This window comes from Mixophyes fleayi, chromosome 6 (genome assembly GCF_038048845.1).
Source record: "Mixophyes fleayi isolate aMixFle1 chromosome 6, aMixFle1.hap1, whole genome shotgun sequence".
Lineage (NCBI taxonomy): Eukaryota > Metazoa > Chordata > Amphibia > Anura > Limnodynastidae > Mixophyes > Mixophyes fleayi.
In genome coordinates this window covers 3,780,961-3,798,913 of record NC_134407.1, presented here as the reverse complement: position 1 = coordinate 3,798,913, position 17,953 = coordinate 3,780,961, and the positions used below count along the sequence as shown (strand labels likewise).

Genomic DNA, 17,953 nt, shown 5'->3' with positions numbered 1-17,953 from the left:
ATAGTGATTATAGACGTGTATATACTGGGCATTGGGTATGTGTATGGTGATTATAGACGTGTATATGCTGGGCATTGGGTATATGTATGGTGATTATAGATATGTATATGCTGGGCATTGGGTATATATATGGTGATTATAGATATGTATATGCTGGGCATTGGGTATATGTATGGTGATTATAGATATGTATATGCTGGGCATTGGGTATGTGTATGGTGATTATAGACGTGTATATGCTGGGCATTGGGTATATGTATGGTGATTATAGACGTGTATATGCTGGGCATTGGGTATTTGTATGGTGATTATAGATGTGTATATATTGGGCATTGGGTATATGTATGGTGATTATAGACGTGTATATGCTGGGCATTGTATATGCTGGGGATTAGGTATGTGTATGGTGATTATAGACGTGTATATGCTGGGCATTGGGTATATGTATGGTGATTATAGCCGTGTATATGCTGGGGATTAGGTATATGTATGGTGATTATAGATATGTATATGCTGGGCATTGGGTATATGTATAGTGATTATAGACGTGTATATACTGGGCATTGGGTATGTGTATGGTGATTATAGACGTGTATATGCTGGGCATTGGGTATATGTATGGTGATTATAGATATGTATATGCTGGGCATTGGGTATATGTATGGTGATTATAGATATGTATATGCTGGGCAATGGGAATGTATGTGGTGAGAATGGAGCTATATAATATTATGTATAATTGAGTCTGATATAAAATTAATTGTTCCCTTACTGCGCACATTAAGCATTTACTTTTCTGCATAATAAGTTTATCCTTTCCCAGCATGCAGTGGCGGCCTACTAATAACCTGTGACAATATCAATACGTAACTCACGTCTAATCACTAATACCATCCACAATGTCCTTCTGCTGATCACTGAGCTCAGCCATACCGCCTACCAACTGTTCACTAGCACCATCTGCAATAAACACTTATTTCTAATTAGTGCTCATCCTCAAGAAACTTCTACTGGCGGCTAATAACAATACTCTGGTCACCAGGGTTTACTCACATTGCACAATTACTAATAAATAATATACATTCACATTGCTCACTAATATCTAGACAATGCTCCCATAGGCTCATTAATGTACCTACACTGCTCACTGATACCGATCCACAAGGGCAGCCAAAGAGGCAAAACCACAGAGCAGAACATAACACAGACACAGTCGGATACACAGAAATCTGACACATGAAACGTTATTTGCACACAACGTTCTTGCACTGACCTCACTGCCCGCAGGGCACGATTCTCACCCTGATCTTCTGCTTCCAACACAGGGTACAGTGAGCACCCTAGGGCACGATCCTCACCCTGATCTTCTGCTTCCAGCACAGGGCAACAGAGAGCACCCTGGGGCACGATTCTCACCCTGATCTTCAGCTTCCAGCACAGGGCAACAGAGAGCACTCTGGGGCACGATCGTCACCCTGATCTTCTGCTTCCAGCACAGGGCACAGTGAGTACCAGTCTCTGAGTAAGAACCTTCTCAAGAAACCTCAAGTGGGACTCTTATCAGCCGCTGACCACTCTGAGCAGGAAATTGCTGAAATGTCACAGTTATCACAGTTCCCCGTCACAGCACAGACACAATCATTGCTTCTTCCAGTTTCTGAGCTGCCTTCTTGCATGAGCTGATTAAAAAAAGTTTTAAAGGTATCTGGGCTCCCCCCTGTAGTAGCCGCACAATGGGACCCATTTAGAAAACCTCCCATGGGAAGAGATAAAGGCCCTTATAACTGGTTGTATATAGAGAATACCCTGGGGGGGGGCAGCTATAGGCAGTCAGCCCTGATATGAAGCATCTCTCCGTATGAGGCATATGATGTGTGGAATGCAGACACATGAGAGGGTGCTCCGGGGGGGGCTGAGGAGGTTAATATAACACACATCGGAAGACTGTTGCTTTAATACTTTTTTTCCCATATATATTTAAAAATAAGTGATCAAAATGTTACAGCCACCATAAGATCAGTCTATTAATAAATGTATATTGAAAGAAAATCGAGTTTAATAAAGAAAAAAAAAAATGATTGGAATGATATATGTAATAAAGTTGTTAGATATTTACACACCAGAAAGAACTGCCCCCGCGGTGTAATGATTCCAGGGCATTGGTGCCAGTCCAAATACTCCACAATTAAATTATCCTTTAAATTGTTTTCCGATAATCACAAACTGTGGGCAAATCTCGCACCATTTCTATGGTATCACAGAGCTTTCCACATTAGGGTCTGTGCCCATGACGAACGGATGGGTTGGCAGCCACAGGACCTGTACCTCTGCCAGCTGGTCCTCTGTGTCAGCTTTCCTATGATTTCTTAACTCAGGACAGGATATTTATAAGAAATTCAAGGGGTGCAGACGATACAGTTATACGGGTGTTCCTTGATAAGTGGGTCTGCACAGAGCTCCACGCCCCCTCCCATACAGAGGGAATGTCTGTTTTTGTTTTTTCGTCACAGGTGCTCAGGAGGCGCCAGTCATCGAAAGTTGCGTATTTTATGTGGATAAGTACGTTTATAAATGTAATACCCATTTAGTACAAACCTCATCAGTACCACCTGACCCTCGCTCTCAGGGTTCATTTAATAGAGAAGACAATTGTTATTGTTACCACTATGTGCATTCCAGCTAAACCCACAAATGTCGGCACGGACAGATTTCATGGGCAGTTTCAGAACCCATAATGTGGGTGTCTCCTATGTGTGCGGCAGGAAGATAAATAGGTGCAAACACAAATGTGCTGGATGGCTGTATTCTTGCACGTTTGGAAATGAGCGTCTGGTTTAGTAGACTGTGTGACCATAGTATAGTCCATGTATAATGGTGCTGTATGAAAATATCCTACACATGGTGAGTGTTATAAGATACATATAAATCACACTGCCATGCAAGAAGAGCCACTGTAAGGTTTCCTGGAGAGCCACATAAACCATTTTAGTATTACCGGTCAATCGGAGATTCATATATCCACTTACAGCATTTACCCCCTAGTGCATGAGAAATAAAGTGTCTGTTCTCACCTTTGCAGATGAAGCATTTGATGTGGAAGTGCTTGGACTGGACTCGCAGCACTTCACCTTTGCACGACTCCCCACATTTATGGCAGCTGATCACGGGCTTCTCTGCAGACTGTCCGGGGTCCTGGGAATGGGCGACTGGAGGAGAGAGAGAGAGAGATCACCAGTTATAGGGCATCCACCTGAGATGGGTTATAATAAATCTCTTCCTTAATAAGATCTGTTGCTGTCTGCAGGGAGAGCTGGAGCTAAACGTTTGTCACACAGCACAAAATAAGACAATAATGTTCAACGGTATCACACTGTATTCTCCGTAACCAAGATGTAGGACATACAGCCCCAATCCTGGACACTATCACTGCGCAGGCTGGAGGCAAACGCTGGCTGGGATGAACTATCAGAAAAAGCCTCAAGTTGCCAAATGTCCAGGATGTGCAGGGACAGCTCCAGGTTTACAGGTTTGTCCCTGGAATTGTCCCTATTTTTGTGCACTGCAATTTCTCTTGCTTTGAATATTAGATACAACTGACAATCTGTTCTTATTCTATTATTATTATTATTAATATTATTATTATCATCCTTTATTTATAGGGCACGCAACGCCGTACGGAGGGCAAACAACAAGACAGTACATGGTATAAAAGTATAATACAGTAAATACATAACACTACAACGCTAAGCACAGCTACCGATAGTACAATGGGGTACAAGAGGTATATTCAGCGCAGGCTGAAACCTGTGCCCATTAATGTGGGTGTAACTAACAGGTTTAGAGACACTGAAAGAGGTGCAAATGGAGGAGAGGAGTCAATGGGTAGAGCCCGAGATTGAGGTGCGCAGTGTAACTGGTGAGCAAAGGTTATAGGTAATGAGAAGAGGAGGGAAGAGGGCCTTGGTCACCAGAGCTTACAATCTAAAGGGAAAGGGGCAGACAAATGGATAACACATAGGGGTGATCTAATGCAAGGGGATCTAAGGGCAATAAGCAAAAGTGTGAGAGATGGAGGATGACAGAGGATGAGGTCTACTACATGGTGATACGGTTAAGCGGAGGACTGGTTTATAAACAGGTGGGAGAATTATTATATATTATAGAAATATCTTATAAATTACAATTTATGATAGAAGAGCATATAAAATCGAAAACAAGATGTTATTTTATCTATGTACGGTAAACATGTCAGGGTGAGGACTATAGTGCACCATCGTCCGCTGAAACTGGACCCGTTGTCCAGGGCTCAGGGCAGACGAGGCCTTATCAAATGTCAGCAAATATGCAGCAAATAAATTCAATCACAGTGGGAGTATATGTATATATATATATATATATATATATATATATATATATATATATATATGTATATAGATATAGATATATATAACATCACAGAGTTATTAGTGATGGGAAGACTGTAATATGAGGACATCCTGGGACACGATTCACGTAACAATAAAGGTACAAAAAAGACAAACAAAGACAAAGTCAATATGGGATTGCAGCATTAATTGCCTCCATTAAGAAGCTTGTTTGGATTTAAGAAACCTGACGTAATACATTTACATTAGGAAGAGGTGCTGTAATTAGGACACTACACAGCTCAGGTTTGGGCTGCCTATTGCCATTAATAAGGGACAGGTATCGTCTGCACAGGTTCTGAGGCTGACTCTGGGTGGGACGATAACCCCAATATCACCTTATACCACCTGGTCCCCAGCAGCGGCCCCAGAACCTGTGTACATCATACCCTTATTACAGGTAATAGTTGGCAGCAGCTCAGGTGATTTAGGCAACGCTTGTGTAAGACAATGGCCGATTGTTTGAGAAAGTCGTGTTTCATTAGTGGTGTTATTGAGGGATGTTCTCTCCCCTCTCTCTGTAATTAAACGCAGCAGAGTCCTGACTCCGAGACCACATTTTATATTGTGCCTGAAGAGTTCACTCAACTGGATCCAGCCCTTTACCAGACACCGCTGACATCACCTATTGTAACTCAATGCACAATACTCGGACCCACCCTGTGTACATACAGCAGCACTTTACTAGGGACAGAGGTAACTGCATTCTGGGTACAAGTGATTTCCAATATTTGTTTTTTAAAGAGCAGGTAAATCCACTTTTTGACATATATAAATAGCAACAGTGGTGCATTACTTTTATTAATAATATACACAAAACAACGGAGGCATTTATACTTAACCAAATACTACCACAGTGCTCTCTTTCATCCATCTGCAGCAGGCTGCCATGTTAGGAGAGAGGAGATCGCTAAAAGAGCAGGCACAGACTGACTGACAGCTTTGCATACTTGCTTCACATAAATGATCAGTGTGAATTGGTTGATTGTCACATCAACCCCAAATATCTGCAGAGTCAACCGTCCTAAAGATGTAGGAGGGGATTCATCTGTCTGTAATTGAGGTGGGAGGTAAAACTTTTACTTTGTAACAGAGCTGCAGCACAATGTCAGGGTAATAAGGAACAGTGTATTTTAACGCGATGGTTCAAAAACTTGGTTCTGAAAACTTCCACTATGAGGTTTAGTATATCTTTATGTATTTTACAATAACTGCTATTGGTCATCTCTATCATGTAACCTGTTAGAGACCAATAGGAATTAAATGTCAATATAAATGCTAAATGTTTATATCTGCAAGTCTAAATAGTTTAAAAGCACAACAAGCGGGGTGCAGAAACAGAACAGAGCCAGGGAGACCCAGCAGGTCGGGACATAAATACTTAAGGACGTATCTGTATTCCCGCGGCCCAGGTCCCCTTTATCTATCCCGCTATGTACAGTATCTCATGCTCTCACGGTGGCTGTGTTGGTGATACCGGAACAAGTACATGCACCATTTCCATATGTCCGTGATAACCTTTAGATCTATAGATAAAAAGATCTATCGCAGGTGAGTCTTCACCCAAAAGGAATATACTGTTCTTACGTTTATCAGATTTCAGTTTGACAATGCCAGAATAGAATTGTTTTATAAAACACAAAAAAATAAAAACCTGAATAATAAGCTGAGTTTTGCTAATTACCAAACCCTGAATCCGAACAGTTTCTCAGTTGATGTAAACTGTATAATAAATGTGAAACAAGGGTTTTTACCAGCATAATAATAAAAATATCACAAGGTCATAACTCCAGCAATCATCCCAGCACCTCAGGTTTGTAGTGGTCCCACAGAATATGTCCATATATCCGGATATTCTCTATAGCCATAGACAATGGATCTATACTATACTGGCATTACCAATGTTTCGTTATTCAAATAAACTTTAATTTTTGTGTAATTCAGCAAAAGAGCTGTGTAAGACATTACTGAATCTCCCACAACTTATAGACATACTTACCCCCCTCCAGAATAAGGGGGAGACCTCCAGACATGAGGCAACTCTCCCAGGAATGCCCTTACCTGCCCCAAGGTGGGAATCACAACACAAAGCCCCGTCCACCTCATTATACACCGACCTCAGCAAGAAATAAGACTATTATTCAGCAACGATAAAGACTACACAACTACATCTCTCGTTATACAAGAAAAAGTAATCAGTTAAGCTTGGTACACACTACAGAAATTTCAACTAACTTTTTATGCTGAGCGATTTTACATGCGATCGATGTTCCGATCGCTCGGTCCATGGACTGCATACACACTAGCCTTGTTTAGGACGATAAAGGGAAGAGCGGACGCCCCTTTAGCGACTTGTTACAGCCATGTTGTCGTGAGCAATGACTGTAATTTCGTACCCACTGTTGTGGATCGGTCGGAAGTTTATACACACTACACAGCGGAAACGAGATTGGAACGAAAATATTAAACGGTACGACCAACCAAATGAGGCGATAATCGTCCATTTGGGCAGACTTTCGGCCATCGTGTCACTGCACACACTGACCCGACTTTTGAACAAGCGGTCGTATGTCGGCTGATTGAGCCGATTATTGGATGAAAACCGTGTAGTGTGTACCCAGCTTTAAAGAGAACACGGACGTCAGAAAATCCCAGAGACTCTGGCAGCAACTAATTGGAGAGATCCTTGGATCACATTAGTCCTTTTTTTCATGTTTTAAAACAAAAAAGGAAGCTGAAATGATTCAATCACATAAGTGGAACAACATGCAGAGAATTAAGTCGTAGGACGAGTGTCAGGTGATTCTTGCAGCAAGTGATACCAGCCATTCACACAGCGGCTAGAAAAATAATCCCCCAAATTTAGCATTTTTCATGTTTTATTTTATTACATCATAAACCTATAATGGATTTTTTATTGTAAAGTTTCTCAATAACCAATACAAAATACTCTGCAATGTCAAGTAATATTAAAACCTAACGTAACACTTTCTTATTTACATATAAAACCAGACAATTATCGATTACATAAGTGTTTACTCCTTTTGCCAAGATACAAATAAACAACTCTGCCATCTTCAGAGGTCAAATCATTAATTGATTGGAGTCCATCTGTGTACAATGAAACAATTTCAATTGATTTAAATATAAATACACTGTTCTATGAGAGGTTGGTTAGTGCATTTCCAAACAAGAGCTTCGTCATGAGGACCAAAGTACATTCAAAGCACATCCAAGAAAAAGCTATTGAAAAATACCAATCAGAGAAGCATATAATAAGATGTCAAAGACTTAGGACCTGATTCATTAAGGAACGGAAATGCTGATGGGTGCGATGTTTGCGTAAGATTGCTCTTTACATCCTTAGAAACAGACTAGTGAACTAAAGTACAACCAATTCATCTTCGAATGCTAAGGACACTTCTGACAGAGGAGGAAAGGGGTGCATGCCCCTAGGCAATGTACAGTAAGGACGTGCCAAGGTTGAACGCACGCACATACATCCAATTCAAGCTCTGGTACAGGTATGTGATTTTCAGCCTTATCTAGTGTCGGACTGGGGCATGAAGGGCCCACAAGGGGACTGCAACAGTAGGGGCCCACCCGAGGGGGTGTGGCCAGCCACCGTAGAGGTGAGACCAGACACCAGAGGGGGAGTGGTTAGCTCATGAAGGGCATGGCTAGCGGCATAGTGTAGTATATAAAGAATGCAGTGTATATAAAGAGTGCTTAGTCTAGGATCCGCCCCTTAGATCGAGACAAAGTCTTGCCTCACTAGAATCAGAACAGTTGTCAGACTGTCCTGCTCTCTCCTACCTGTTCTTGCAGCGTTTACTACCTGTTGCTGTTGATGTCTTAAGCTCAGTTGCTGTCTGAACCCTGGAATGTTGGGGTCCTGTTTTGAAAAAGGGATACGTACATTAAATATGGAAAGCCTAGCAATGACGGCACACTCTAGCCCCCTTCCCCACCCAGCCACAATGTTAAATCAATAGCTCTCACGTTTAAAGGGTGTGTGTGAGTGTAAAAAGCACTAGGCCTCTCCTCTACAGCAAAAAATTGCATTGTTGCGTTCACCATGGACAGAAGTGTACACTGCCTGCTCAAAGAAGTGTGACATATCTCCGGGAAGGCAGAACAGAAGTCCTGAGTTTCAGGATAGCGGGACAGTGCCCTAAAAGCACTACATACGCAGTGGAAGGTGTAGATGTTATAATGAAACAGACAAATATGAAAAAATAATGTTTCAAAGAAAGACAAAAATTGAAAACACACACAAGACATATACAAGCAGAGGGCAGGCACCTTGTCTCAGAATAGTTACAATTAACCTGTGTATCCCATACTTGCCAACTCTCCCAGAGCTGGCAAGTCTCCCCCCCACACACACACACACACACAAACATTTATCATACACAGTGACACACATTCTCTCTCATACATACATACATAAATACACACACACACACATCTCACCTTTACTGCTTTGCCTCCTCCATGGCAGTGTGGTTAGGGGTCGTGTCTGCTCTGATTGGCTGACACAGTCACTCAGCCAATCAGAGCATAGCAGAGGGGGTGATAGGAGACAGTGAGGAGATCCTGTCTGAGCAGGAAGCTCCTCAACTTTACCAGCAGCACAGGATGCTCCTACACTTACAGCTCCGTGGGGGCTGGTGATCGCATTCTGGGGTGCTTTCTGATGGGACTTTATATACGTGTATATCCTGTTGCGTTTGTCTGCACACAGCAATTGGCGTATAGGCAGAGAGCTGTATTCAACTTGAAACGCTTCTTGAGATGCTCTTCTTGTTTAATACGGGAGTACCTGCTTGCATTTTACCCCCTTTTAAAAAAAAACACAAATGGCGTTCCCATTGCGTACCTTAATGAACAAGGGTCTGGAATCTAGAATAGACCGAAAAAGGGTTTTTAAAGAAAGGGGCCATGAGAAGGAGGCCACTAACAGGTCCAGTCCTCCATGCCATGGGACAACAGGAGCCCGGGCACTTCTCAAATCTCTATGAAGGGTGACATATCAGAAGAAAGCGGCTGCAATCTGCAAGAGACCTAGGACTTGGAGAGAGGGTTATATTGCAGCAGGACAATGATCCAAAGCTCACAGCAAAAGCCACAGTGAAGACGCTTAAAATTAAAACATCTTGGAGAGTCCCAACCATAGCTCAGGGCACTGAGTATCAGGGGAGTGATTAGAATGCTCACCAACGTCCCCAATGATGGGGAACCTGACTGTGGGTGTGGTCATCACCCAAATGTGCTAATGACGCGTTATTGATTTGTTGGCCAAACCTTTAGATTGGACAGACACATGAATGCCCGCGTATGGCTTAATCTCACAGATCTGAGATACTTGGCCAGAGGATTGAGCGTTTGGCAAGTGTATGGCCACCTTTAGGGGCCTATTTACTAAGCCATATACAATGCGGAAACGTCTTTTTCCACATGATTTAGGAATTTTTATGTGTCCCTTCCATCTAACAAAACACTAACGCATTTTACCACAGTCGCCATGATTTTCAAGGGACTGGGGCTTTTTAACAAATAGCCGAGGATGCGCTGTCCAACTGTAAACCTCGTTAATTAATAAATAGGCCCCTTGATGTAAAGAAAAGAACAAGTGCCCCCTTCTAAGTAAAATCAGTAAACCAGTAAAGATCATCACAGAATCAACTAAGGAGACCAGCAATGCAAAGCTTCTGTTCATAGCTTAAGGACTTGCTTATTAATAACCTATTTCTCCTTTCCCTGCGGGTTGTGGCATTTTGCAGAACCCGGATAAACGATCGGCTGTTACACGCTGGATACAGAATATAAACACATTCCTTCCTGAGCACAGGAGGATGACAGATATTGTACATTGGATCTGACCTTCCTCTCTGAGCTGCACCTGATTCCAGAGCATTAAAATAGTCTCTTTATCGGAGTGCGGCTCTGACGGGACAGTGCTCCCCGTGTGCACTGACTATAAATGGAAATCAGCACACACCGCACATTATCCCTGCTTAACCCTCTCCTACCACCTCACTGCTGAGTACCTGTCTGAGTACTACAATCCCCAGCATTCATGGAACATGGTGACAGTGGCAGTTCTCTACATTCTAAAGATACTTCAATATATATTAACTGATAAGAATAGGAGCTGGGATGGATGTGTTATACAGAGTAAGAAGAAAACAGTTACTGGTCACGTCAATAGTAAAAAAAATAGGGACAATATTAAGGCAATCCTTTAAAACGTACCTGGAAATTTGGGACAGGTCTTAACAATATTCATCTAACAAACATCTATTTGTCACAATATATATATATATATATATATATATATATATATATATATATATATATATATACACACACATATATATATATATATATATATATATATATATATATATATATATACATATACACACACACACACACACACACACACACACACACACACACATATATATATATACAGAAGTATATTACAGAGAAGAAGGGACGCTACCTAACACAAACAACTCTGACCATCAGAGTCCCGCCACAATGCTAACATTGTGCCAGTCTTTGCTCTGTTACACCCGGGCAATGCAGAGGCGGGGGTGAGAAACAAAACTGCCGCCCCCTGAGCCCTCAATTTTAAACTAAAGAAACCTAAAATATTCATAAAGTGCGCCCACCCTTCAGCATTGCGCCCTGGGTGGTCGCCCCTATCGTACAGCCCTATCCACTGCCACATGTCACTGTGAGCATTGCACAGGGCACAGGCAACGGACACCAAGGGGTAAATGTATCAAGCTGACAGTTTTCCAGCGGGTTTGAAAAAACAATCAGATTCTAGTTATCATTTATTTAGTACATTCTACAAAATGACAGCTAGAATCTGATTGGTTGCTATAGGCAACATCTCCACTTTTCAAACCCGCCGGTAAACTCTCAGCTTGATACATTTACCCCCAAGAATAACCAATCAATGAAACAAATCCATACTTATTGTCTCCTGCTCAACACTACTCTGCATGGGGGGGTTAATTGTCGGCCCAACTAAAAAAGAATTAACAGAAATCATAATTAAAGTGAACATAAAACCCTTTCTTTCCTAGCTATCTATGTACAGCTCCGTCCTGCACCCACTCTCCCTCAGTTACCAATCTCTCCTTTGATACGTACTGTCCAGCACAATATGGATTAGTGTGTATATATTACTGTATATTAGACCTCCCTGCGTATTGTAGCTGTGCTGTCATGCTGAGCACCGTCTGGGTAGATATAGTCTTGGGGTGACCTAGTTTATGGAGCCTGCACCCCACCACAAAGATCAGAGCTGTGAGCTCAGTCCATAATGGGGACAATCAGACACAGACGCTGATCTGGTGAAAGCAGACGCTGCTGACTGTGCAAAGCTCTGGCATGAATGGAAAGCTCACAAGTCAACAATTTCCACTACATTTGTTTCCAGCCCCCAGCAGGGAGAGAGGGGGGTACAGGGAAGGTCACACCGGAATATGGCTGCATTTCTGAATATTAAACAGACAACTAGGACGCTGATCTATGTTCAGGCTACACTAAAAGGAACCTACTCCCAGTAATCCTGTTATTGTAGCTTCATCAGGAGTCTGAATTTGGGGAAGATGAAGGACTTTGTATGTTAAAAAATTAGAGAACCAGAAGTAATTGCAGGACAAGCAGCCTACTTAATGAAGAGAGAAAACAAAGGGTTTTCACCGTATTTAAGGCTTCTCCCTATTTAACAAAGCCCCGAGCCGGCGGTAACTATTGCTGGTACTGTGGTGAAGACTTCTCCATGCTTCGCCTACTTGCCCTGGACATCGGTGCTTTGACACGTGTTTAGTATCCCATACATGGGAGCACAGCCGGAGACAGCGTCTCAGATGAAGCATACTGTCAGACTTCCTCTTTCTCCTCATTATCTTTACACATAAACATTTGCTATAAAATGCTCCAAGCAGCAGAAGTGACAGCGAAATCTCGGTTCCCCCTCACAACATCCCACATCCCGGCTGTCAGTGCAACACACTCACTTTTATGGTGACTTACACACACCCAGCTTAACGCACTGTATTCGGTATCACCGAGTTACGTATTATAAAGGTTGTGTGGAATTCAGAGGATTCTATGGGGAGGACTGAACATCTAGGAGATAAGTCGCACATTATCCCATGACAGCGACTCCAAAAATCTCCTTTTAAGAGCAGAGAGAGTACTATGCGGGGCAGCGGGCAAACCAATAATGCCAGCCATTACTGTGCCCGAATCCTGCCCACATAGATTACTATATCAAGCTGGTCCATTAGACAGACAGCAGAATCTACCTGGATCACAAACCGGGGAGGACGAAAGGGTCAGATCTAAGTACCGCTCCTTACCGCCAGTCACATGATTTCAATCACTTCCTACGTAATCACTTAAAGACAACAAACTCCCCCATTCACACCAATATCCCACTGTTAGCAGGATGGTGAGTTTTGGTGTACGGGACTTATGCCAAACGGCTTCTAAAGGTTCGTAGCTGGTGCACTGTCAGTCACAATACACCCAAACATTATATATATGAAGCAGGTCAGGCAACATCTGACGAATCCCAATCACATGTACATCGGGATCACAGCCTATTCTGCACATACACTATGCCTGAAACCTGAAACCTAATTGGCTGCCCAAATCCTGGCGCGAATGGCATCTGAAAAGACTATAAAACGTTATGAGATTGTAAAGGTTATGTGGAGCAATGATCTGAGAGTCTAATTAAACTTATCTGGAATGTCACACAGTACTGTATACATGGCCACGGAAAGGTCACTATGGATTATTACATCTAATTTGATATTACCGGTGGTCGAAGCGGGACCACGCTATGTTCTCAGACTAACTCACCACTTGGTGATCAATTGTCACAATCAAATTTGTCTCCAATGCAGAAGGCCAGTGGGTGAGCTATTTACAAAGGCTTCAGTGCATTTTGGTCTCCAGAAAAATGGCTGCTGCTTGTAATGGATGTTATCCCCAGTCTCTGTTCTATGTGTGTGTGTGTCTGTGGGCCCTGTGTGTGTGTGTGTGTCTGTGGGCCCTGTGTGTGTGTGTGTGTCTGTGGGCCCTGTGTGTGTGTGTCTGTGGGCCCTGTGTGTGTGTGTGTCTGTGGGCCCTGTGTGTGTGTGTGTCTGTGGGCCCTGTGTGTGTGTGTGTGTGTCTGTGGGCCGTGTGTGTGTGTCTGTGGGCCGTGTGTGTGTGTCTGTGGGCCCTGTGTGTGTGTGTGTGTGTCTGTGGGCCCTGTGTGTGTGTGTGTGTGTGTGTGTCTGTGGGCCATGTGTGTGTGTGTGTGTCTGTGGGCCATGTGTGTGTGTGTGTGTGTGTCTGTGGGCCCTGTGTGTGTGTGTGTGTCTGTGGGCCCTGTGTGTGTGTGTGTCTGTGGGCCCCGTGTGTGTGTGTGTCCGTGTGCCCCGTGTGTGTGTGTCCGTGTGCCCCGTGTGTGTGTTTCCGTGTGCCCTGTGTGTGTGTTTCCGTGTGCGTGTCTGTGCCCGCGTGTGTATGTGTCCGTGTGCCCCTTGTGTGTGTCTGTGTGCTCTATTTGGGTTGCATACAAAGAAATACTACATACTATCACTTAACATTTCTTTGTATTTTGCTAAATAGCATTAACAAAAATCCTAAAATTAGGGATAAAACTGATTTTTAATCAGTAAAGTTTTGGGGACTAGGAGGCCCCCAGCCATTCAGGAACATTTACCAAACCACCACTTCTAAATTTCCACTTCGACCACTGATTATCACCATCTAAAACTATAAAAACAGAATTCATACTACAAAGTGAAAGCAGATTTTAGTACTACAGTTACTTCACTACTACAGTTACTACCGGAGGTCGCTAGGACACTATATGCAGCTAAGCTAGAACTGGCTCCATCCTTCTACTAAGCAGCAAGTTCTTACCGAGCGGGAATCCTGGTTCTATCCTGAAGGCTGCGAGACACAAGATGGTTACAATTATTCTCACACTCAGACAAGTGCAATTCACACCGACACTTATGGTGCATTTATTTCCTATGTGTAAACAAGACCACGCAGCGCTGTCAGCCATCTTGTGTGTGGGCAAACGATTAATCAGCCCATAAATTCACTGGTTGCCAGTTCAGATAGGCAGCGTTCCCGGAAATGTTGCTGCTGCCCACACGATGCTGCCAGCATTTGGTTGTAGGCAATGAGGACACAGTAAAATGTAGTGTATGAAACATCGTTACTTTGATGCCTTCTTTAGGCTTATTACATTTCTTCTCAGATATTATAGAGATAACAGTCACAACTGGAAATATCTGGATAGTTTAGGCCACCACAAGCCTGATCTGTTGAAAGAAACTGCATGCATCGTTGTCATCGTTGTCAAGGCCACGCCCCTCCCAGATAGGACACTCCCCTTCGGTAGTATGAAATCAGAGCCATTAGCATTTGTACTGTTTCAGTGCTCACCATATGTTTACAACATAAAGCTCGCTAACCATGTTCTAAATAGGAGATAAAGGGGGGAATTAAATTGCTCAAAAAACCCAGCATGAGATGCCTCCGAAACGGACGCGGGACACCTCACACGGATCTTTTTATACATAAGCAATGCTCATTTTTGCTTGCGCCCCATAGAGGCACGCGCAAAAATAAGCAATACTTTTCACCATAGTAACGGTAAAATTGCACAGTCTGAGGAACATCGCGGCCGGTTGAATCTGCCCCAGAGTAGCAAATCAGTGAATCTGGTAAAAAACTCCCCAATAAAACAAATTGCCAAATTCACTTACATATAGTTGCCCATAATGTATTAAATATGTAATGACTGTGGTAATTGTCATCATTTCAGTGTTCAGTGGGAAAAAAAACAACTTGAACCATTATAAAATCACTGAACTCCTCTGTGACATCCAATATCCTTATAATTTACAGTGGATACATAATTTCATATATTATGTTATATTAACGTCATACTTGCTTACTATTGGGGTCTCCCCTCCGCCCCCCTCTGTACAATGCCACAAGTCGCGTCACAACGGTCAGACCACAAAACTTTACAAGAATTTCAGGCAGAATCCGGGTAGGGGGCTACTTTCCAGGAGTTTGGATGAACTTCCTTAAATTCCGGAAGAGTAAGACAGTATGATTAGAATATTCTCATTAATTATTACAAACACACAGGTCAGTGTCACAAATACTCTTACAACGGTCATGTCTACCGCTACCACCAACAAGCCATAGAATAAGCATTGAGCGCTAAGTAACGTGACTACAGACAGACGTGTCTCATGGGCGTTTCTGAAGACTGGTGCACTGGAAAGGTTGCTGTAGCTACCAGCAACCAGGTCCTAACGTTCCTCGTTCTCGTATATTTAGAAAATAGAGCACCATAGGGTTACCAGCCGGGCAGTACACTGGGCTAGCTGCATACTACTAACGACTACACGGATCCAGCATCACTGGCTGCCGTCAGAATATTTATTTAGACAAGTGTCACTGAGCTGAATCTCAACAATGTTTAACAGTCACATAATAAAAGTCCCTGGTCTTCTGCCATATGTCACTGAGGCATCAGTTAGGTGTCATTAAACAAACAAAGCAGGAGTTCCCCCAAAATAAAAAGCTGTGAAATAAATCGGGACAGCAAGGGTGGATGGCAGTGGACGGACGGACGAGGTGCCTTATTACGTACACAATCACTATCTTAGCGTTGACCTTGTAAACCCCGGGATCTTGTTCAGAGTTGTAGAAATAACTCACTAAAGTTCATTATCAGTTTATTAACTGTCAGAGAGAGAGCAAAGGTCCAAAGTGTGTCAGTCACACCCGATATGTCGAGCACACCCACTTCTTAATGACGCAGCTGGCCTGTTATCTCCCAGCGCACGCCGATTCATAAATCAGTCATATGTGCCCTGTAGCCTATATAGATACAGGACAGTGGCGCGGGCACCAAGCCTGCCTGGCAACGGGCACAGACTGACTTCCTGATCTATGCTGCCACAGATGATAAAGGTGCCATCCATTTACTGTACCAGAGGGTATAACCAGGCCCGGCGCTCCCATTAGGCAAGGTTAGGCAATTGCCGGGCTCTGCAGGGCGCCTCAAAATAAAAAAAAATGACTACGGTCATTTAAAACTGTGCGGAAATCCACGGGGAGGAGCGGAGGGAAGGGGCTATGAATCTTACCTGCATGAAGCTGCTCCTCTCTGCTCTGTTTCCTCCCCTCCGCTCACTGACAGTGACAGGCCGTGATGATGTCATCATCACGGCCCGACAGTGTCAGTGAGCGTAGGGGAGAAGACAGAGCAGAGAGGAGCAGCTTCATGCAGGTAAAATAAAGAAAGACATGGGGAGGGGAGCTGAGGGGAGGGAAGCGCAGCGCCAATTTTGACAGGGTACCCATGGCAGGGGGCGCCGATTTTTAAAGGGGTGGGCACCGATTTTCACACTGTGCCTAGGGCGCCAAGGACCCTAGCACCGGTGCTGGGTATAACCCATCCATTCATGTACAATGTATTCCTAGTATACAGTGTTGTGTGATGGGAGGAGAGTGTGTACATCATGTTACCCAACACATGCGATAAAGAGGGGATCGTATTGCCCCCCCGCTCAATTGTGTTTTATAAATCGTAGTCGGCACAGAAGATGGCGATGACGGATGAAAATCATTTACAAGTTGACTTATTCTTTAATAAAGCATATTTTAATGTTTGAAAGGTGTGTGTGTGAGCTTGGGCAGCACAGTGGCCTAGTGGTTAGCACTTCTGCCTCACAGCACTGGGGTCATGAGTTTGATTCCCCACCATGGCCTTATCTGTGTGGAGTTTGTACGTTCTCCCTGTGTTTGCGTGGGTTTCTTCTGGGTGCTCCGGTTTCCTCCCACACTCCAAAAAACATACTGGTAGGTTAATTGGCTGCTATCAAAATTGACCCTAGTCTCTCCCTCTCTGTCTGTCTCCCTCCCTGTCTGTCTGTGTGTGTCTATATTAGGGAATTTAGACTGTAAGCTCCAATGGTGCAGGGACTGATGTGAATGAGTTCTCGGTACAGCGCTGCGGAATTAGTGGCGCTATATAAATAAATGATGATGATGATGATGTGTGTCCATAGCATTGTTAACCCTGTACAAAGATATACAATCTAGTGACCGTCAGTCGCAACCCTATATACACAACTATACACACACACACAGCTGTCACACCTATATACACTACTATATCTATACTGAGCAGTCACACCTAAAATATATATATATATACATACATACATACATACATACATACATATATACATACATACATACATACACTTACATATATATATATATATATATATATATATATACACACACACAGACACACACACACACGGAGCTGTCACGTCCTGGGCTGTGATCGGTCATTGCTTTGTGTGCAGATAGAATACATTCCACATGTAGTATGTCAGGAATGTTACTGTGTATGTAAAGCACGTGTGACACATGGCGCGTGCCCACGGGGTACTTGG

At 43.3% G+C, this 17,953-nt stretch overlaps 1 protein-coding gene across 17 annotated transcripts in view; it reads right to left on the bottom strand.

Moving 5' to 3' along the window:
* Window positions 1-17,953, bottom strand: part of ABLIM1 (actin binding LIM protein 1) — a 180,659-nt gene that overhangs the window by 108,811 nt on the left and 53,895 nt on the right. For 13 of the 17 annotated variants that reach the window (XM_075215615.1, XM_075215620.1, XM_075215610.1 and 10 more), the window contains exons 2-3: window positions 14,376-14,405; window positions 3,072-3,206 (exon numbers count right to left, since the gene is read on the bottom strand). In XM_075215615.1, the coding sequence (XP_075071716.1) occupies window positions 3,072-3,206; window positions 14,376-14,405 (165 nt within the window). The remainder of the gene's footprint in view (window positions 1-3,071; window positions 3,207-14,375; window positions 14,406-17,953) is intronic. The other 4 variants (XM_075215623.1, XM_075215617.1, XM_075215611.1 and 1 more) reach the window with 1 other exon arrangement.